This window comes from Paralichthys olivaceus, chromosome 15 (genome assembly GCF_024713975.1).
Source record: "Paralichthys olivaceus isolate ysfri-2021 chromosome 15, ASM2471397v2, whole genome shotgun sequence".
Classification (NCBI taxonomy): Eukaryota; Metazoa; Chordata; class Actinopteri; order Pleuronectiformes; family Paralichthyidae; genus Paralichthys; species Paralichthys olivaceus.
This window is the reverse complement of record NC_091107.1, coordinates 19,802,995-19,827,350: the sequence shown is the minus strand read 5'-3', so window position 1 is coordinate 19,827,350 and position 24,356 is coordinate 19,802,995. Positions and strand designations below refer to the sequence as shown.

Sequence of the window (24,356 nt, the reverse complement as noted above, 5' to 3'; positions counted from 1 at the left end):
AAAGCATCAAACTGCTACACAAAGGAATTTGGGTTGGTGAAGATTAAGGTATAAATTGGAGAGCGTGAGGTCTTTCATATACCCACACAGAGAAGGATTTGCTAGAAGTATTACATCAATATAAGTGTTTTCATTGACTGTACATACAGATTTGTACGATTTTTGTTTTAGTGTGTATCCATGTAAATGTTTGTGTGTGAGCCATCAGGAGAGGGTTATAACATATTAAGTATTAGCAGGGATCGTAGCCGTAAGCCAAAAGATCAACCATTTCTAAACTCTTGCGGAATAGAGCTGAGATTGCGGTCAGCTTTCTAAAGACAAAGTCCACATTATGTTTCAGAAACAACTCTTATATGAGAATATTAGAAAGAAAACATACAACATATAAGAAACATGTTTAAAAAGGTAAGCACCGTTTCCCATCCATTCTAGACACACTTGAATGTACATCTGCCCATCCCGCAGTTTGAGAACTGCTGCAGTGCATGAAAATGATTTTTTTTTTTATAGGGAAGCATTAAAATTCAAACGTAGCATGGAGGTACAATAAACAAAAGAAAGGGAAAAAGCCATGGCTTTCTTTTTCATTGGCTCATAGTATCAAATCAAAGCCTGTCACGTTAAGTGTACGGTACAGACTGTCCAGTTTACTTTGGACAGCCTGAAGCATTCCCTGGTCTTCTGGGTTTGTTCATAGACCCTGCACAGTGTTAAGGATGTTAAAACGTTTTTGCACTGCCAATGGGCTGCAGTGTTTGGAATCTAAACACTCATTGAAAATTGTAGAAAGATTTTCTATTTATAATTGGCAAATTAAAATCAGGGCATGGTTATTCCAATTCATGGAGGACTGGAAAGACACCATCTACTGAATGAAGCAAAGTTGTACTCATGGCCAAAACCCATCTGAGGTTTTTGCATTATTAGTGTAAAAAGGGGGTGTAATCTGAAGTTTGATTGGCTGACTCAACATCATAATATCTTCAGATTGAGTGTTGCCCAGAGTTCAATATCCCTCAACAGTCAAAGGGTCACAGCCCATAACATAGTTTTGCCCTAACATGGACGTATTTTATTTGAAGTAACCTCTCAGTCAAAAAATGACCACAGAGGTTTCCATGACAAACAAACGCATCGATGTCTACAAGGACTAATTCTCTAGGAACCTAATTCAATTTGGACTTGAAGTCGGAGACAGAACCATAAACAAGAAACAAATAGCTATTGTGTGGTCAGGTTTTTTCCCCCAACAAACTTTTGATGGCTTACATTGTGATCGGGTCCATTAATCTCGGCATGGGGGGGTAGTGTGAGGTTGGATGTGAAGTTTCTAATGAGCTGGAAGAGGGTCACCTCTGAATTGAACTTAAGACTTAAGTGAAATATGGGTCAATCAGGCTCTCCTATAGACGCCAATTCATAAAAGCCAGCCTGTAAACTGCTGTACTACATCATCTGTCCTCGCCACAATAACTTAATACGTAAGACTGAAAGAATCTATCTGCTGCATTAATGAAATATGACTAAATACAACTAAAGTGAAATAACAAATGGCCAATAATCCAAACAATTGCTCAGAGAGCATTTCTCATCAGCTGGATTTATTGATCATAACTATGACGTCTACAAACTACCAATTGTTGTGGACTGTCTGAGGTTGTCAAGAGAACCCTGTTCAACAAGAATGGAGGAGATGAATTACGATGCGGCTGCTGCCAGGTGAACTCCTCTGGCTGCTTGCTTCTCAGAGCCAAAGGATAGAGCAATGCTCTCCACCTCTCTACAACAATGCTGTGCTGCTTCACCCCGACTGTTGTAATGGTTGTGAGGCTGAAGCTCCAAACACATAAAAGCCGAACACATGTGCTGACATAAATAATTACAGCATGTGCATTCGTGTTTATATTTGCAGTTAGATGCATACTTAGGCAGGGTGCAGTTTCTGTGGACAGCATCATAATTGCTGTGAAAAGTACAAGCCAGCGACTTGGCTGAGACATGTTTAAAGTTTAAAAAAGGGTCTGTTTCCATGGGCACAACAACAGTATTGGCAATAACTTGTCCACTAAAACTTTAGAGATGGCTGCTTGGCGTCATCATGGGTAAGTAACAACCTGGGGTGCAACAACAAACAAAACAGTTGAGAAGCAGTCAAACTGAATCTAAATATACTGTATGATATCAGCTTATGTATGACCAGATTTAACCTTTTAGCGCAAGCTTTAACACACTAAGCAATGATTTTGCTTTAAAATTTAATGACTATCTCATTAAAACTAAACGAAGGACACAATTCTTGAAGCTGCTTTCGATTCTTAAGTTGATACTGAACAAGTATGTTGAAAATGTATCTACTTTTGCTCAATGTAATAGATCTTCTATGTCTGATATTCATCATATTCTGTAGACATCTGTAAATGCAGTTAATTGTATTACTTGTCCCAAGACCACAAGGTGAAAGTAACCTTCTTCATGCAGCAAATATCATGGACAATGAAAAGCTATTTAGCTTCAAAGTAAACAGCTGACCCTTATTATTTTTAAAGGAGAAAAAGAAAAAAGAAACTACCTCACTGGCTCCTTTTTTAAATTGAGCTGGTATTTATTTAACAGCCGCTTTCATTAGCCACTTAGCCCCTTTTCTCCAATAACCGTAAAGCGATTATGTGTCCTCTAGGGCAACAGGCCTGAGTTCATCAGAGACGCTTCATTAATAATAAGAAAGGTGTTGTGGGACGGCTGAGACGAAGACATGGCGGTGAGGACACTCCACCAATATCATCTCCTCCTGGCAGACAAATAGAGGCTGACATCAGAGAGTGATGTAGAGACTCTTCCCTAATGAGGTGAGGCTTTTTCTGATAGAGAGAGGTGTCGGAGTAACTGACATTCAAAGAGCAAGACTAATGCTGAGATTAACTCGTCAAAACAAAACTAGAAATAGACTCTGAGAGATGCTACACCTGCACTTCATGCAGTCTTAAATGTTCACTGTAGTGCTATGTTGTAAAAATGTTAAACTATCAACATTTCAAGTTTTATAATGTATTATTATTGTAATATACATATATATTCATATATTATCAAAGTATATTATATTTAATTTGACAGTTATAAGAGAGATGCAGGGAAATATTATGAGACTATTTTGCATATGTGCGGTGTAACTAATAATGTCAATGCTGTAGAAAAGCATGTGTAAATATTTATTCATAAAATCAGTGACTGAATTAAAGACTACACTTATATATACAGATGTACATGTGCTTTATGGTATATACTTTATATTCATATACTACATATAAGAATACTTCTTTTGGCATACCGCTTTTATCGTAACTCAGCGGATACAGAGGAACCACCCTCGACTAACATGAAACAAGTTTTCATTTCCATAATCATTCCTATGGGTTTTGAGACAGTTTCCTTAGATTTTTAAATTAAATTAATATTGCAAACACATTGCCACTTATTTTCTGAATTTACTCTCAAAAACTCAGTTATTCTATAAATATAAGAAGATGTTTGCAATGGTTTCCTAAAACCCAAATTGATGTCATAAAATTTTTCCATTTAACACAATATAAATATATACATTTTCTATCACATAAGAAATAGGAAAAAATGCTAATCTTAATAATTGATGGGGCGGACAGACAAATGGCACCGATCACAATACCATGTGTATTTAGGAGGAATATGACTAGGACCACTGAGAGAACTCTGTGGTCCTGAGCCGCTGTGTTAATTCAGATAAAAAGCTGCCGATTGGCCGGAGTCAAAGGGCTGTAATGAAATCCACATGGAAGCAGGAGCGGCACTGGATACAGGGACTAAGAGAGAGCCAGCATGGCTGATATTCTTTCAAATACTGACCAGATGGGGCCAGCATTGTTTTATCCTAAGAGCTGTTTAATGTCATTGAGCCGCAATAAGCCCTGAGCTCATGATGGAATACCTCTACTCCCAAACACCCATATGACAGCACACAGGGTTTGATGAATTAACAAAAAAAACAAGTTTTTCTAAACTTGCTGACATAAAATATACTTGGTCTCTGCCCTCTCCATTCTTATGACAAGGTCTGGAGGGGTGGGGATGTTGGCCAGCAGAAAAAGGCCCAAAATTCTTTTGTTTGTGTGCTTTGGGCCAGTTTCCCTCGACTTCAACAAGAGAAATACAGAATGGACCTTTAAAACTACAGAATTTTGCGACTTGATTTTTACTCATTATGACATAACTATGAACTAATGAAGAGATAGGATCTCTGAAAAATGTACTTAACTTGCAATGTGCTGTCTAGCAGGAGCTTTCCCTTCCCTTTTATCTACTGAGCAGTTAGTTTCCTCTTAACCAAAGCCATTCTTCGATATTATCACAGACACGTGACTGTTGGACTGGAGTTGAGAGAGAGGAGTTATCTGTGAGTAAAGGGACTTTAGAGAGTACATGGTGCTGAAGCAGAGTGGTATATTACAGTAACACAACAGGAGAACAAACTCTAAACAAACAGTTATAAATTCCAACCAGCTGGAAACTGCAGACGAACTATTAAGTAAATGACGGAGGAGAGCAGCCAAAACTTTCCAAACACCCAGAATTACAGCAAACCCCTCGTTTTAGGAACAAATCCACATCTGAGCTGTGAGACTAAAGCTGCTTTCAGCCATGCACTGAACTCTGGATAATCTCTTGACATTCTCCAGAGGGGTTGTATGTGAGAACACAAATGTCAAAAGTGGACTCCGGACTTTCTGCGGGTAAGGGTTCACCGTGAGCTTTGGTTTTTGGGCTTGTTGGTGATGTTTATAACACAAGACTGATGTCAAAATGAAAGAAAAAAAAAGAATCCAAGTATATCTCAGGATTAAAAATCAGTGCCATAGACGATAGTGATAAAGATGTCAAGAGAGCTTCTGGTAATGAGGTCTGATGCAGATGTTGATGTGATGTAAACATGTGATCTCAGCAGCATCAGTTTTATGTTATGTCCTGTGTTCTGCCTGCTGCGCCACCTCTCTTACCAGACTTTATTATTTGGACATCTGCCATAGTTCATGTCTGAAAACGGCTTAAGATATTCTAAAATGCTGATTATATCGCTAGGGAGCACAATTCATTCCAGTGTTATGAAATTTACTGAAAGGTACAGTGTGTAGAATTTAGTGATATCTAGTGTTGAAATTGCATGTTGCAGCTGAACACCCGTCACCTCACCCTCTCCTTCCAAACATGAAAAAGAACCTGTGGTAGCCTTTAATTGTCATAAAAACTCAAAAGGTGTTTAGTTTGTCCAGTCTGGACTAAAGTAAAAAACATGGCGGCCTCCGTAGAGAGGGTCCCCTCAATGTAAATATAAAGTATTTAAATATAAAGGGCCTTTTCTGGGGTAAAGAAAACTACAATTCATACAATTTAGATGAAATGAACTAGTGAAAACATCATGAGGATTATTCTACATTAAATTAAATGTAAATAGATCCTTTAACCAAATCTTACACACTGGACGTTTAATTACCAGTATTGGTCTTTACCTCATCATCAATTTCTGAAAATATCTTTGGTCAAGGCTTTAATAACCGAAAACAACCAAAACCGTTTTTGTATATAATGTTGTCCTCTCTCTCTCTCTCTCTCTCACACACACACACTCACACACTCTCACACACACGATTAACGTTTACTTTCACCCTAGCTCCTATGGTGCCTCTTTGCGGTGATGCACAAACCTGGAACTACCAACTACTATATGTGGAAATTCAATTAGACGAATTTAAGTGTTTCATAAAGTTATAGGTGGCTGTCCTGAGGAATTCCCATAAAACCCTGGAGCTCAGGCGTAATCGCAGTGCACCAGTGGCCTCACTATGTACACAAGCCTGAAACTAGAAACTACAGAACAGTGACATACACTTAAAACGGCTGCTTATGAATCACAGCAAGTGGAGAGCTGATTCTTATTGTACTGGTCTGAAGCATCCATTAATTCCACCATGCGTTCTTATTAAAAACAGAACCTGCAGCATGGTTAGGCACGCTTAAGCTTTGGAGGTTGGAATCAAACTGATAGATTGGTCAGCCCAAATGTATTTATTGTGTAAATTAAACAGAACCTCTTAAATATTTTTGTGTCATTCCATCAGGATGCAGTAATGATCTGGTTCACACTTCATCATTGTAGATAATTAACAGTTATTTTTTGGTTCCCCTGTGCGAAGCAAAACTTTCTCTCATGGGTATGGGGGAGGTGCATCATAGAAACAGCTTTAATAGGTGCAGTGCCCCCTCCCCTCTTTCTCATTCACCATCTATTCGCTGGGAATTAAGGATAAAACTTTTATTTAAAACCACAAAAAATGAATAGCATGCAGACTAAGAAACAGAGTTTCTTTCTGTCCGTTGGGATCTCCTCCTCTTAGTATATTAGTGGTGCACCTACAGACAAATGGAGTAGTTAATGGGAAAGCTATTATCTTCAAGACACCCTCGACACCATTGTCTGTGGTATTTTGAGTGTAATTAATTAGCCACAGATAAGCCAAATCACATAACGAAGGCAAAGATGAAGTTGGTTGATGGCACCTATATTATTATTATTTTAACCAACAATAAATATTATATTAATGGTGTCATTGTGAATTATTTGGCCATAATCATTCTAAAATTAACACAATCTGCTGATATATCAATAGCAGAATTTTCAGCTTCACCAACCATCAGACAGGCTCTATTTCAAGCACAGCACCACAGACGCACTTATTTCCACACTGTCCTTGATACAACAGTATATAGTAAATATCCATTTGTGGAAAAACTTGCTCCTGGATGTGGTAGCACAAAGAGTACCACCAACAACTCTCCCTGACCAGAAAGTGGCACTGGATGCAAGCTGTAGCTAACAACAAAATGGTGTGATGGAAAACTGGGACCACACAGTAAGGCCATGAACACCAATAGGCATACAGATGTGTAGGTTAAGGCCTGGGTTTGGTTAATAGATAGCTTGAACAAGAGGTTTCTGGGAACCACAGGGCGACTAAACCACTGGGTGCTTTCTTTTTCCAGCAGGCTTTTTTCTTCTTCACAAAAACTCTGTTCTTGTCTCAACACAAATTCTCAGCTTCAATCCCTCTCCTGCAACTGTTCAGTGATGTGGACAGGTTTCTCCTGTCAGCTAAAAAAATTCAATACTGTAGTTCTGTCTTGTTATGTCAAATTGTAGATAATTGACAGATAATCTACATCACTAAAAACAGCATTCACACCTATTATCATATAATTCAGATGGTGTGTGTCCAATATAGAATGTACACATCCATATCAAACAGTACTGTAAGCTTTAGAATATAAACCTTTGACATATCAAATCACAGGTCTATCACTATAAGAACAGCAGCTTACTTCTTCTCGCCTTCCTCTTTGCATCAATCATCAGGGACGGCCATCGGCCTACTGTCACTACTCATGTCAGGCTGTTAACAATCTCACTATACAGCCCACAGTAATTTCTGTTTAACCCACTTACAAACTGCCAAAAATAATTTCTTGCTTGAAATGTGATAAATTAAGTAGACTAATTAAGTGCTTTTTTACTGTCAACAGAGAACAGAGACCTTGTTAGAAGTGGCACCTTAATGCACCAAAAATACAAAACACATTGTCAGCCACAGGCTCTTTAACTTATCCTCTATTAGAGGTAAGGGTTGATTATCCAACATTTGTACAGCATGTGGCCCTGTGGGAAATGACGCCCTGAGTGTAAAGACTCAGGCTATTCTTGCAGTCTAAAGCAAAAACAGACACATCTATGGCTTAGCCTAAAAGAGAACTTCACTTGGTAACTCGTTTCTTCTTCCCTCTTTCATATTAAGGGCGAAAGAGAGGTGCATTATGCTGACATGGTGCTGCATTTTCTGGTGCCTATCCCGGTCGTTATGTGTTTTATCATATCAATCCCTGTGAAATAGAAAACGGATGTGGCTGTTATGGAAGGATGAAGACCATGAGTGGCAGCAGGCGGTTGAAATGGCCTGATTACTTCCAGGCCCTGTCTGTCTTAGGGAAAAGATGGTGGCAGAGCCTGGGGAACCGTGGTCCAGGGTTCAGGTAAACAAACAGCGTACAGTGGGCTGCATTATTATTTCTGAACATTGAATAGTTTGTTTGTCGAGATGAGGTTTCGGCAGAGGCGGCTCGACAGAAGAATGACTGCTGTTGTTCGAGGGGGATAGTGGAGACGTAATCGCCTGTTTTTCTTCCTTTTTGTTTTCTGGAACGGTCTCTGGAACGCACTGAGAATTGAGTCACGAACCGCAAGATTCAGCTGGACAAGGAGAGACAGAGACCAACAGGCTTCTGGGGGAAAACCTGGAATAGTTTCTGTCTAAAAGTGTTAAAATTCTAAGAAAGATCCTGCTGAGAAATAGGCTGACGATCCAGTTTCTGCTCTCATGTGAGGGAAGTCAAATACTGTACACACAACCCCATAGAGCAGAGCAATTCTCCCAGTAGCAATGGCTTGGAGATCAGACAATGAATCCTTGTCAGCTCCTTTCCCCCCATGAAAGTCTGTTGAGTAGGTTAAGAATTTAGGCCCAGTGGTACCACGTTATCTAACTAAATCCTGTTTTATAAATACATAAGAAAGGTTTGCACAACATGTGACTGAAGAAATCTCGATTAGAGTGCTGTGCATCTACGGTTCACCGAATGGTATATCACAGTAGGGAGAAGGAGGCACATATTTTGATTACACAATCACTCATTGTACACAGCCATTTCTGATTCCCTGCCATGTGGACTTACAAGAGAGTAAACATACAACTGCTTACAGGAATGTCAACTGTGGAAAAAGTGAGTTCATGTGCAAATTTAGAACGCCCTTTGTTTCACTGTAGGGAGGTTTTTTTTTACAAAACCCAGTTGCAGCTCCTGTACCATCTCCAACAACTGAATTAACGGAAATAAGGTAATAGCTGGAGATAGCTAGCTGTTGGGAATTTCAACAGTCTTAACTCGGTCTCAGGTGGAGGGGAGTTATGATGTGGAAGGGAGCTGTGCAATGTTCAAGTTTTTGAATGATTTCGCTTGGGGCATATGGTTTTTATCGAAGCACAGTCACATGAGCTAATAGTCATAAAGGACTATGCCAAGACTGATGTATCTCTGTTGACTGGGGTTATGAGATTCATCACTGAGGTGAAAAGAGTCTACAGGTTTGAAATACACTGTGTGGACTTTAAGTGACAAAGCAGCAAGAGGGGAAAAGAAGAGGAGGAAAGGTGAATGAGTTTGCTTCCAGTGTCCCTCACCAACCCATTGAATGACACGTTCAGCATATTTCATTTTTTTAAAGAGAGCAAACAGAGACTGCTCCTCTCCAGCCAGCTCACATTTTATTTGTAGATCACAACAGTGGTGGAAAAAAATATTTTTCTTGTTGAATTGTGTCCAAACCAACAAGGTCACCTTGTAAGTGTGGGATTAGTGAAAGCAAGATTTTTACTATTTGGTCAAATTGAAATAGTTTACAATGAACTTCATCGGAGTTATATGATCTGGCTGCAGGTAAGAATGAGTAACTCATCTAGAATGCAAAATATGTGATGAAATTAATTTGCAACATTTTTAACAGTCTGCATGTATTGACCTAAAACATGTAAATACACATCTAAAAATCCATACTATATCAACCATTTGCACAAGTAAATCAACACCCTTTTGAAAACACTATATTCTGTCCAATCATTGAAAGTATTGAGCAAAAATGTATTTTTGCTTAAGTACATACAGGCTTTTCCAAGTAACTTTACCAAGACTGCTTCCAGCCAACCAGCTCCTGTTCCGCTTGCTGCCACCTCCACTAACCACTAAACACGGTAGGTTCCCCCATGAGTCATAGCCGTGTTTTATGGAGCCACAGTTGCCACCCTTAATGGCAATAGACGCTGTGACGCATGCTCCAGACCACCAGTATGGCGCTCTGCCTGCAGCTCATGGTGTGAAAGGTTCCCAGAGACCTGGAAGGCAAGAGACTGCCGGCTACTTTCCCCCCCAGCATAAAGAAGTAAAGGTGAACCCAGAGGTGACCCGACTGGGCCACAACAGATTTACTGTGTTTTAATTCCCAATACTTGGTTTCCTGTGCCTGAGAACCACAAAATATGATACACCGAGCTTAGTGACTGAGAACTAATTGTTATTCCTCCCCACTCTTTTGTGTAGCATCAGCTGTCATGTAATCAGCTCCACATGCGTGTTTCACAACAATGTAGTATAGTGGATAAAACTGAGTAGGTAGAAAGCAGCACAAGGCCTGCTTCCAGACAAAGGGCTGCTGGTTTTCCTTTGGAGTCAGCCACACTAACTTGGATAATTTGTCTCCGTGAGTGGAGCAATGGCAGGTTTAACATTTATGTCTCCCTGTGGGAGGGCACTTCAGACCCAGACCCAGTAACAAACCTGTGGCCAGCTACTTCAAAGAAAAGCAACAGCCAGAAGACATTGAGCTGAGAAACTCTGATAACATTTAATTTAAATCACATTCATGTTCTACTGGGACCAAATATGCATATTTACAAAAATGGAAATATCAACATAGGATGCGAGTGACTGAGGGTATTGCTAATTTTGCAAAATTCTCTGACATAAGGAGTTGGACAATCTCTGGGCTGCAGCCCAGACATTCCTTAAAGCCTTTCTTAACTTCTCTTTGTCAAACAAATTAACCTGTACTGGCAACATGGGAGTGGGTTACCACCTGACATCCAGGGTGCTCCGAGCACACTCCCAATCCTTACCTTTGGCCCCATGACATGTGGCCTAATAAAAGCAAACCTCTCCCTCTGCCACATCAAAGTGGGGTGACCTGCTGTGGCCCTGATTCTTTGCCAGCGTTCCTGTCTCACTTTCAAACACAGCCACACGGGGAAATTTAATAAGAGATGGGCAGCTAATGTCTTCCACATAGGCTCCAGTCAGTCAGCAAACCAGCCAATCAGCGCATCTGCGAGGGTCTGCTGTGAAACCAGACCTCTGCTTTGTATCATGGAGCCAGACATTGGACAAACTGTGCAATGGCTGTATAACATGCATGGGTAAACCAAAGGAGGCTATTACAGACATGAAGAAGAACGATTCAAAAACCACAAAAAATAATCTGTCTGCGAAATCCTGTCTGTTGGGAAATCATATCAGCAGCACAAAGTCCATGCTCAGTGTGTAGCAGTCCATAAATCAGCCATTTTTCCCCAATAACTGCTTCAATAAACAAACAAGAAACAGCAGAGTGAAACAAAGCCTCAGTAAAAAATGGGCTGAGAATGACAAGATTAGTGATTAAAATTTAATTCAAAGGAAAAATTACAAGATGCATCCACGGGACCTTCCGACTGACACTTTTCCCAGTTTTTCCTCCATAAATGTTGACGTGTGTGATGTAATATCCAAGAAACTGAAAGATCACACTGACAGGAGTACACAGTTTAATGAGGGGAGCAGATATCAACCAAACTAGGATGGGGAAGCTTTGTTTGTGGGTTCTAGTTTATCGACTGTGACATGTTTACCACTTCTTCAGTTCTGAAACAATGGTCCTTTATCACAATCATATGGAGCGGGAATACTCATGTGGCACGTTTATATAGTTTTGGAGTCAACCTGATAACTCATCCTTAACATGGACACATTTAGGAACAGATGGAATGCATAAGACATGGCTTTGAATAGAAGCTGAAATTTCATCCTGCAAAAATACTGTTGCTTTACTAAGCCGTTGCCATAGCTTTAATAAAAATAAGGATAAGAGGTGTTTTCTTTTAGGTGACCTTCAAGCGTAGGCCACCAATTCCCTGGTGTTGGATTTAGATTGTTGTGCACACTGTCCGTCACTGGGAAACAAGCACCCATGAAAGTTACACGCTGACAAACTGAAAGAAGAATGCTGTGATTATTTATCTGTTATTCCACCGACTGCCTTTAAAAAGCCCACCTGTGCGACAGCTGGTTTCTGTGCCTCAAATTTGAATCTTTCTGCCCTGATTTAATGTGTACAGGTAAAAAGGTCCTGCTGTCTGGATCTCATTTTCCCTCTGCAGTGGACCAGATTCCTTTGAAGCACCACACAGTTTTTTTTTTGTGGCAGCCATTTTGATAATGAGTTACAATGTGTCCACTCTACAAAGTCTCTCTCAGTGCATTAAGGCACCGTTTTAACCTCTAAATTCAGCCATATTATTCCTGACTTTATTCTCTTAAAGCTGACTCAGGTGCAGAATACTGCTCCTCAAGCCACATACATGTGTCTTCCATCAGTTGTCAAATTAAACTTCAGTAAGAGTGAGCATACAGTGTTACATCTGATGACAACACGTGGTGAAGATTTATAAAAGAGAAATCTCAGAAAGCTTAGATCATGATGTGTGGCTTTGATCAAAAAGAATAGGGGTGGGACTTTTGTGAGTTGATGAGTAGGAAGAAGAACAGGGGTTGCAGACTGCTTGTTACATTTGCACATTTGCAGTATATAGAACAGGATATACAAGCAGTCACAAGGATGAAAATGCACCCCCCCCATGCATATGTGATTAGTAAATTCAATCAAATGATATCAAGCTCAGCTATTCAGTCCAACTATTTCTTCTCTCTGTTGAGAACGCTTGGATTGACAAGCAGTGATGAAAAGGAGCGTTGGATAATAAAAACATCCAGAAAACGAACAAGTCACATTACAATACCAGCCTTTCATAATGGCTCCATTACAAAATGATCAAAATTATTATATAGAAATAGGTCTAACTATATCGAGTGAGTCAAAGTACAACAGGCTGATAAGTTGTTTCCTTTGGTGGTTTCAGACTGCCTCATTTCTATTTGTTGACTTTCTAACTCTTGGTCAGATGACAGACTTGGACACTGGCTAGCAGCTTTTGGTCTATTAGAACTCAAACCTCCCAAAGTGCAGTGGTTTGAACTCAGTCACCTGGTAGCACTAATTGCCCGGTCCTATTCAGTGGAGAGGCCCTTCATTCCTACGTGGACTAGGAGGAAAACAGGGAATGGAATGCAAATTGGTAAAACTCAGTGCTACATGTCTGAGGGGAGAATGGAAGGAGTCACCCAGGTCAACACGTTGGGTATACTTTAATAAGCATGGTCAGTTCAAGAGCTCAGCCCTCCCATGAAGTGTATGTGTTTGCAAGAGATGAAGAGAGAAAGAGAAACTAATTTCAAAGCATCAATTCAAATGGTTTGTTTAAAGTGACCACCATAAATGTATCTTAAGGGCTGAGTTATACTAAGTGGTTTTGTATATTGTAATTTTATTTGATCCTGTTTGAACATTTTTTATTTTGCCTTAATCATTTTTTGACACCAGAGAATAAACCAAATGCATAAATATACCATATATTAAATGGTAAATATATTTACCTTCTTCCTTTAACACATTTAACACATTAGTGGAAGACATTTGTGTGCTGGATGTGTGTTCATATATTACCTGGGCAATGTTTTTGTTGAGTAAGTAGACCCCATATTCAAAATGAAACCGCTCTCCTCTTGGGTACAAGGGGAATCTGTGAGAGATGGGGGAAAAGAAAAACTTAGCATTCAACAGGAACAGGTGATTTACTCCATTTGATACATAACCAACAGAGTCTGAAAACAATCGTGTTTAGACTCTTCAAACAAACACTCCAAAGCCAACTAAGCACAGTCAATTCTACCACAGCATTACACCCATATCACATGCATAACACAATATACTGTAGATCTAGGCATGTGGAAAAGTCAATACATGATGGTTAAATTAAATAGGTGGTTCATTGTTTGTTAATTCTTCTTTGAAGGATTCAAACAACTGTTGCTTTTTGGCTCTGCAACAGGCAATGAATTCATCCTGTTCCTGAAAGTCCTCATTCATGTAGCCACTGGCGTTTACATAGGGTAAAACTTGCAGATGGTTGAAGAAGCTGGGTACGCGTCTCTGATCCCATCCCACAGACGCCACCTCCGTATCTTGTTAAACTGAAATATCAAACAGGGCAGAGGCGTCCAAACAGCCTGTCCATCTGCCTCTCAGTAAGAACAAAGACAACTTTTCCTTTCAGCATGGTGGGAAAGTCCCATCGGTGCCAGTCAGATGTCTTAGTTAGGACTGCACAGGGAGTGCTCAGGAAGGATGGGGGGGAATAGCCCTGGGTGCAGGGGTAGGATAGAGAGGGGAGCATGCTGACTTTTAGAATGGGAAAGTTCTCTTTGCTACCAGGAACATAAGACTGGACTCATCCCTTCCTGTCATTATGTGCTTACGTCCGCTGCTCTCCCACTGAGGAGGATACAGAATATTGGGAAAGCAGCTCCACAGACTGAGCAGGGCTTTTGTCTGACAACACACACACACACACACACACACACACACACACACACACACACACACACACACACACACACACACACACACACACACACACACACACACACACACACACACACACACACACACACACACACACACACACACCTGTTTGCATACAAAGGGTAGGAATCCAAAGGTAACTCACAATGAATCCCATATGATACACGATACATGGCCCACGATATCACAATACAGCGATAAAACACTGCAAGACAATCATTTAACAAAAAGATAAAGTGCATGACTTGTTTATTCACTGCAATTTGGTATCAGTTCTATAGACTGAGATGAAACAATAAACAAATAAGTGTCTTTTGTATAAATAGTGTCATGTAAATAAATAAATACACACATATATGTATAAATACACATGACTAAATATCAATATTGCTTATCAATAATCCCATCTCACAAGTTAGGACAGCGATATTCTGCCTTATCAATATACCTTAGCTCTATTCAATCTCTATATGTGTCACCTTAAAGGTATAGTCAGCATTTCATTTTTATCCAATTAACTTACTTGCTTGCTTGTCTTGATGTATGGTGGCTATATATATTTGTACAATTGCTAAATGGCTAACTAGCTGGGAACAGCCAGGCTGGCCCATCTTGTCACTTTCAACAGTGGGTCATTGTAGCACACAATCAGTAATGAAAAAGTAACACTGCTCAGAGTACATATATAACCTCTTGTAAAGGAAAGATGGCTGAAACTCTTGGCAAGCAACCATCACAACCACCCGCCAGCATTAAACTAAATTCAGTGGCAGTGAAAACTTACATAAAGCACCTTTGCCCTCTCATTAAAACACTGAAATAGTGGTTTTGAAAATGTCTTTTTAATAAGAGTTTCACAGCTCAGTTCTACAGATGAAGTTGACATCTGGTGTTTATAAAAATCCAATGCAAAAATCCAACAATATACATGCAAGATGCTACCAAGGTCAAGTACTGTCACAGGCGTACATACACACACTGTAGACAGAGCATTCTCGCAGTTAGTCAAATAAACAGATGTTGCTTCTTTTTGTTGCAACAGTTGTTGCTGCCAAAAGGGCATGTCAAATGGAAACAACGAGCAGAGAAAATATTATTATAAAAATAAGTCTTTCCATCTGAAAGCTGATTAATAAAGCTTGTGTTTCTATATATGCCAAAACAGCAAAGAGTTGTGTTTGGAGTAGCACCTTGATGCGTCTGTTTTATTGCAACTTCCATAAATATTTTTTTATTTGCATAATTTTTCATTAGACAGAAATTTCATTACTACTGGTGTTAGTTCGGTAAACAAGGGTTTTTTGTTCTGCTACTTTCTCATACAGACATGAGTGGAAAAACTGAAGGAGGAGGACTTCAGGAAGAGACTCAATCTCTGTAATGACACAGAATCCCATTTATAAGAAAAGAGAAAAGCTTTATCCTTAGTGTGACCAATTGCATAAGACACTCCCATGCCACTGTTATAATAAGAAAGTGCAGCCAGAAGATGTGTTCTGATGTGTATTCTGCACAGAATGTGCACACGTTGAATGCTTTGCATGTGTGTGTGTGTGTGTGTGTGTTTGTGTGTGTGTGTGTGTGTGTGTGTGTGTGTGTGTGTGTGTGTGTGTGTGTGTATTGCCGCGTATGTGCATCCGGCATGCCTCCATCCTGTGTGTGTGTGCCCCCTGGGAACTGAGTCTTCATCCCTCTTACTATGACCTATAGGTGCCTGAGGCAGTGGGAGAATCCAGCAGAAAATACACTTAGTGTTGGTACTTACCTGGACTTGACCATGAACAGAGATCATGTTAGGAACAGCACTATAACCCTGCATGTTAATGTAGATGTGATGTAGATGCGCTTGTGTACAACATTGCTCTTGAACTTATTACAGACATGACACATTAACAGAAGGACTGTCTTTCTGTTTTTTTTTGGAAGGTTTTAATCCATCTTTTGCCATTTTAGTTTTGCCCTACTTTTTATGAGCCTGTCTGTAGATCTCCGACAACATTGTGACCCAGCGCTCACTGTAAACACCTCCTCACTCACACATCACACTGCAACTCTGAAGTAAACTCCTAACAGATGGAGATCATTCTAGCCCTAGAATGAATTCTAACAGGATGTTGCTGCAAAGTTGGCAAACAAAAAGTGAGACTCAGTGGCCCGAGGGCCACACACCCAGCCACTTGTTGGTCCTTCATATCCCCGACATGAAGCCAGGGCCCCATGGAGAAAGCAATATGCCATAGGTCATATCTCAGCACCAGGAAATAACTAACAGAGAAAGGAAGAACAACACAATAAGCATACTCCTCACGCCGCTGGCATTCCCTATATCACCTCTCTGCGAACAGATAGGATTTGTTTGATGATGAACACGCATGAAAAGGAAAACAGAACCACTTCCAACACACACACACACACACGCAAACACATGAGTACACACACACCGGCTCCGTCACAGCAAAGTGATTAATGACCGCTGTCCACTGTGTCTGAAATCACACTGGAGAGACTCCGGTTCACCAAACACCAGGAATTCCTCCTGGGGACGTCCAGTAAAGTCAAATATATTATTACACAGCAGTGGGGAAGATTGAGGGAGGAACTCTGATGATGGAGGGAAGAGAGAACATTCAGAGGGAGTACGTGAATCACATTTTGTTGATTCATATATTATCTAACATGTCCAATTTTACCCCAGTGAGATTAGGACACTTTCAATCAAAACATATGTTAAAACTCATAATGAAGCCCAAAGTACTTTTAAAACTCCTTATGTTTCTTTTTCTGTTTTCACCTAACTCAGCTCTGGGCAGCTCTGGGATCAATATTGGGGAACAATAGCCATAACTAAAACTTTACAGTGGTGCGTGCATGGGAGAGACCTAAGAAGGCAGAGTGAGAGGAGGCAGAACACCATCTTTTATCACTCAGCCAGAGGCACAAACACTAAACAGGATGAAATAAATTACAGGCCTGAAGTATGTGCCGGCCCAAATCAGACTGCTGTCAGTCCATCAGGATGGAGGGTCCAGTATAAACAGGCACGGACCAGAAAGACTCACACAAAGACTGAAGAAGTACTGTTTGTGGCACTGTCTGCTTTCCCACTGGCTGAACACAACTTGTTTTTGTGATGTTTTTAGATGAGGTCATGCTTACTTCACTTCCTTGCACCTTGTCACGATACTGTTCGGGTTTTTTGTTAAATTTTGTTGTACATTCAAATCACATCAAATCATCTCTTTCCCAGCAGTCCTCCTCCTGTTTCCTCACTTTCCTTAATCAAACCCTTTCTTCTGTAAGCACATCCTTCTCCTGCTCGGCTCAGTGGCAGCTCCGCTGACGGGTCATGTCTGCACAGCTAACACAGCAAACTGGATATGACAAGCAACCACAATCAACACACCCACTCACTTTAGTGTCCATCTAAAGAACTGATTACTTAAACATGAAAGCTGTTTTCATTTAGCTAATATTAAACTCTGCGTGCAATGGACAAAAAGATGAAAAAGAATTGACAGTGAGTTTAGAGCAGAAGTAAATCTGTCACTTTTTTTTCTGTCATAAAAAAAAATCACTCTTCTCTTTTTTTTCTACCCTAAAAAGGTAGGATAGTTAACATGTAAGTGCTGGCTCAGTCTATAGACACAAAATATGTAATTAATAAGTGTGGAGGCATGAAACTGTAAAAAGACAAAAGCTACATCTCACAGGAAAGTCCCCTGTCTTTACGAGTGAGAATATATACACTCCTGGCCTGCCAGCTCTTTTACTGCAGCGTCTAGACACCCATTCTCTACACAGGCAACCTTCAAATATATAGCAGGTACTCTTGTTAAAAGGAGGAAACAAGCATTAAACATACAATGATAAGAACTAGTAATAGTTTGTTGCACTTTCTTCCTGTCCAGCTCTTAAAATAAAAACACACTCCTTGCTCCACTTTTTCTCCTGTTGAGTTATATTTCTTTCATCTGTAGATGATACTGTGTCGACACTGTGCCACTGGACTGCACTACAGGGGCCTCTGAGGATCTTTCAGACTCACTATGCTATTTGTGCAAACAGAAAAGGTGACAGATACGGTGCCTCTCTCGTCTCACCTTGTATATGTATTTCTCTTTGTACACACGGGCTATTTGACACTGGTGGTGCTCTCGGATCGCGTAAAATACAATAACAGAGCCAAAATGGAGGGTGCTGAGTCCACCTCAGCCCTGTTTCTTTAAATTGTAACGGCCATCGTCTCTTCAGGCAGCCCTGTTAAAACCATTGTATAAGAAAAACAAGGCCACAGGGTCCGTGGGTGCTTCTTGTGCAAACTAGCGAGCATGTATGTTTACGCATGCTCAAGTACATCCGACTCCCCTCTCTCACCTTGTGGGTCCATTGTATTAAAAGGAGTATAAAGTAGGACACAGACCTGCAGGTGGGTGGTCGTCCTCAGCTATTCTGAGGTCCATGAGAATACGGTGGGAAGAGACCTAGTGACTGGCTGACCTGCTGTAATGTATACACATGCTGAAGTCTCCACATGTGTTGGCTTGCCTGTTTAGACATCCTAATTAATACTCCAAAAATGTGCAAAACAACAGTTCTGCACATGGTGGAGACCAGGACTGGCCAGTACACGTCTTTTTTTAATGGTAGTGGTGGTGGAGGTATGGAGGGAGGGGGTGGGGGGGTTCACAATCTCTTTAATGTGCAATTTCAAACAGCACAGGCTCATAAATCATTTTGGTCTGCTTTTTAAAAAAAAACACCTGCCTTGCAACTGTCAAGGCTCTAATGGCAGTGGTTACTATATAAATCACAGTGAGCTGTAATTTTCAATATCTGAGAAATGATTACAATGAGCATCTGTCAGTGAATGCTATTTTAATGACCACTGCTGCACTTAAGACCCCAGTATAACTGTTTCGCCATCTTGGTCTATGCCGTTAAAGTGTCTCCTGAGTGATGTGGCGGTTGCTTGCTCTGTCACACTGGGTTTTCATCACGGCTCTTAAGAATATCCAGGGTTCCGCTGACCCCCGGTTCCCAAACCCCAAACTCTAATTTTCTCAATCCTTTTCTTTTGTTTTCTGCCATTGTTTTAATGACAAGCAGAGCTGGAGATGAGCAGTCTGACCAGGACCATTCACTGTATTCCCTTTCACCAAAAACTTAGTCAATGAGGAACATCAGTTCAATGACAGTTTCTAAAAAATGGTATGTGATCCGACACTAAAGCAAACAATTAGAACACCTATATATAGGATCACTAATCCAACTTCACAGTAGTCTCACGAACGTGACATAGCTGCATTACAAAGGCTAAGACTCTACTGTGATGTCCTCAGGCACAGAAGTGCCTGAGTGAAGTGCCTTGGTGAAGTGGCCGCTGAGGAGGATTACCCAAGTAAACACAAAATGCCATTTTTAAATAATGATTTCATCTATTGAAGGTGGAAAGCTATGCAAACCTACCGTGAGCAATGCATAATACTAATTAGTTTCTAAATCAACCAATTAACCACATTTCATTTATATTTGGGTTCAATATCACACACCGGCATGATTAATGCCAGAACTGTTCAATCTAAACATCACTAAACTAGAACCTGTCTGGCAACACGAGGAAGACTGAAAGGAAAGCAACACACGATGCCACAAACTAAAGACCTGTTACAAAGCCAATGCTAACGCTCTGAGGCTCCAACAAACCATGGCGTGAGCCATATCTACAAATGTTAACACTTGAGCAGTGCTGAACCCTCCCAGGAGTGGTTAGCCAACCAAAATTCACCCAAGAGCATTTCTAGAATTGATCAAGGAGGTCAAAAAAGATCACAGATAAACATGGAAAGAACTGCAGCTCTCCCTTGCCCCACAATAAAAAAGACACTAGCTGTAAGGCGCAAACCACTGCCGACCAAAAAGAACACAAAGGCTTGTCTCACATTTGCCAAGGTTTTGAAGTGGTCTAGTCAAAGAGCTGACTTGAATCCAATTGGGATGCTGTGGCATGACCTTAAACAGGCCGTTCATGCTCTAAAAACCATCCAATGTGGTTCAATTAAACAAATTGAGTAAAGAAGTGTGGGCCAAAATTTCAACACGGTGAAAAACATCATAAGTTAAAGCAAATAGCAGAGGAAGGCAAAACCAGCTATTAGGTTTTACTGTCATCTCTGATATTGACACAAAGACTGTGGCATGTACATCCATTTCTCAGTCTATGAGCAAGTATACAATACTATTGAATGCTCACAGCTGGCTGAGTCTTTCCTTTCAACCTATAGCATCCTTCAGAAAGCCATCCAGCACACATGCTTCTTGTTATCTTTTTAATGAAGTATGGACAAAGACTGAACAGAGATAAATATACCATTCCTGCCATTGTCCTTGAGTGATTTGGTAGAAAACCTCAAAAGGCAAGTAAACATGCTGTCTGGTCCCGTGCTGTATTTGCAGTTGACATACAGAGCCCAATAATGAGCTATTTGCTGATTCTCAAGTTGATTGCCCATGTCTTCAATGAAGAGTGCAGTAACTATGTAACCAAACCACTACCAAACATGTGCATATGACACTGCTTGAATAGCAGGATTTATTTTACAGTGCAAGACAATAGGCAGTCTCTGATAAAAAACACAATTGTGTCATTCAAATGTTCATGTTCTACAGGAGATTGACATTGCACCAAACCCGAAACTATTAATTTCAGTTAATTGTAGCACATACTGTGAGGAAATAATGAATTTGGTACATCTAAAGATGGTGAATGTTATCAGGTGAAAATAATAAAATGCCATTCATACCCACTGTACAGTACTAGCAGAAAATATCTCAGAAGAGATATATTTAACGTCTGTAGATGAGATCGAACCTGTCATACCAAAGGGGATGAGACAGAAAGTATACCCTCTGATATTACTGACAAATCTATATTTTTGTGTGTGTCCCTATGATATAGATTGAGCGTGATCATGCCCTGCAGGCTTACAGTGCTATTCTCTGTCTGCTGTGCAACCTAGGGCAGGGTAATTTGGGGGCAATCCCCTCACTCCTATGCACATGCTCCATGAAACCACTGAATCCCCGGAACAATAACCTCTTTTCTTTTGGCTCACAGGTTCCTCTGGTCTTAAGCTAGCCTTCCTCCCCTGCCCTTCATGTTCAGTCCCTCCACCAGCAGTTTCTTTTGTGACTGAACCAAGCAGTGATGTGTAAATCCCACTTACATCCGATTTGCTTTCAGCCAATGATAAAGACAGTCAATTTTACAAAAACTGATTCGCCTCAATTTAGGGTGAAAGTCTATATGACGCAGCGCTCACTTTTTAATGGCTGGGTTCTGGTCTCAATCAAACACTGGACATCTGGATCGCATCGCCCGACTTCTCCCCTAGGCAATCAGAAACACTGGAACTGTGCTCTCCACTGGACAAAATGTGGGATGCTGTTAGAGTCCACTGATTTCAGAGAACATCTCTGACAGGGAGGAGGAGGATTTGGAGACCCTAAAAAAGCCACATCCTACGGACAGCCAAACAGAGAGGTTATCTTCCACACCTAACTGTTAAACACTCTAGCAGGGCCAGACCCTGGTCTGTGTCCAAGTGCTGAAGGGTAACACGGTTCAGACCAGCACAGGCCTCTTTTTGTGGCAAAATACCAAGCTATATGAAATAAGGCAACCATTATTCTAACAGGTGGAAATAAATAAAGTGATATTGGCCAAAGTCAAATATATTAATATTTGTTCACACCACACTGAATGTCCTGTGCTTGTAACACTCTAATTAACTGGCTAGGACTAACACATTTTCTTTCTCAAATGTCAACAGTGATATTTTAGATTAACAAAAGGGACTCTTATGTTGGATCATAATTGGGTCAGATATTTTAGCTACTGAAACTTGTATCCACAGGTTCTGCAGTGAAACCACAGAATAGGAGAGAACACTGAGCCTTACATTAAAAGATGTGTGATTCTAAAAAAAGCTAAAGGATTCATCGCATTGCAAAAGAGGGGTTAGGACAATTACCGTACAACAGGGGCCTACAGTGCAACACACAACTAAAATAACACAACATTCCTGGGTGCGTACCATTATAATTGACTGACTGCTTGGTAATCCTGCCACACTTTGAGAAACTGATCCCAAGCCACCTCACTTATCACCACCGGCTGCCTCTTTCCGACACTTTAATCACCCCTTTTCTGTACACTTTTAAAGCTCCGCTTGTTGCTTTCCGTCTCGCCACACATCATTTTGCTGTGTGTCTGCAGCCCGCTGGGGCCTCAGGGGTCATAAACATGTGGAGGGGGGGGGTTTAAGTTTGCTGGAGTGTTTTGCCCCACTCCGTGACACCTAAGGGTGCTGCTGGATTGTCGTGTCTGTTCAACAGCCTGCGGGTTTATTTTTTGTTGCTAGATGCTAATGTAAATATCCTGCATTTTAGGACTGGAAATGTGTAAAGTGACTCCCAGGGAGCCTCTCCAGCTGTTGCCATGACATAATCACCCACACAGAGAGATGGCCACTCATTCACTGTGTTGTCTGATAGTGTCTCTTTTTCTCACACACTTTCTCCCAGCTGTTTGTCTGCTTAGTATGACAAATAGATGGGAAATTATCTGGGGTTATTTGCACATCATTCATATGTGCCTTAATTGAGGATAAGCAGTGACTTGTTTTGGACTGGGAGTGCAGCACAAAGTGGCACTGGTGAGCAAAATAGTTATTAACCCCTATAGCATTGCACGCAGGGTTGGCTACACAATAAGCATATAAACACAGAATAAGATGAGGATAGAAGTGAAGTACTTGATTTCAGACTTGTTAACCAATTTGACATAAATGAGGCTTTCACGTGTAAATTCACTATACTGAGCCTCCTCCAAGTTTCAAATGACCCCCAAGTCTTTTAGAGCATTCAGAAACACATAGCAGATAGCTCAGCACTTCATAGAAAATGTTTGGCATTTTTATTCAATAAATAATCTTTCAAAATTGATTCCCAAATATACAAATTACTAAAATATGCAGTTGATATCGACAAGCAGCACAGTGGTGGGTATTTAGCGCTGTTGCCTAAGGTCAAGATTCAGGTTAGATTAATTGGACACTCTAAATTAACCGTAGGTGTCAATGTGAGTGGGAATAGTTTTAAGCTCTATATGTTGTCCCTGCGATACACTAGTGACCTGTCAAGGGTGTATGCTGCCTCTCGCCCAATGGTAGCTGGGATTGGCTGAGTCAACCCCAACAGGATAAGCGGTATAAATGATTGATTGACTCATAGAATGATGAATGAGTGGATGGATAGATGGATGGTATCGACAAGGCCTAACTACCATTCCATTCTGATAGTGGATTCAGCACAGTTTCCACAATAGCTGCAGCCATCTTGGTTATTAACGAAAATGCCTCAGCTTCTCTCTCATTGGCCGCTCCTCTGTCACTCATTGAATCAAACCCGCCCCATTTAAGATAAACAGCTGTGATTTCAGGACAGATGAAAATTGGTCTGAATGGGAGCGGGAGTCGGACTCTTCTGTGTAGACGTGAGCTCGCTGACTGGTCACGTTTCCAGGCTAAACAAAGCCATGATGTGAATAGCTGTCGAGTGCAAGCATGACTGGGGAATTTCTTCTTTCTCTACCTCCTCCATTTGCTTTGAACCTACTGCATTACCTCTTGACACTAGGGGGGCAATCATATTCAACCATGACTATTAGCAACACAGCTGATTAGAACATAATCTTCCTCATGACTCATCCTCTCCCACTTATTGAAGGGGGTCTTGCACGTGTGGAATGCTGAGATCCATGTTAGGTGCATACTTGAGCATGTGTGCCCCAAGCATGCAATTATCGTAACGCAGCAGGGTTTTAATTCTGACTTGATGCATAGTTACAAAACCATAACACGTACAAATAATAATTTCA

At 40.7% G+C, this 24,356-nt stretch overlaps 1 protein-coding gene across 2 annotated transcripts in view; it reads right to left on the bottom strand.

Annotated features, from left to right (window-relative positions):
• Positions 1-24,356, bottom strand: part of uvrag (UV radiation resistance associated gene) — an 85,565-nt gene that overhangs the window by 21,554 nt on the left and 39,655 nt on the right. For both annotated transcript variants that reach the window (XM_020086091.2, XM_069539550.1), the window contains exon 13: positions 13,502-13,577. In XM_020086091.2, the coding sequence (XP_019941650.1) occupies positions 13,502-13,577 (76 nt within the window). The remainder of the gene's footprint in view (positions 1-13,501; positions 13,578-24,356) is intronic.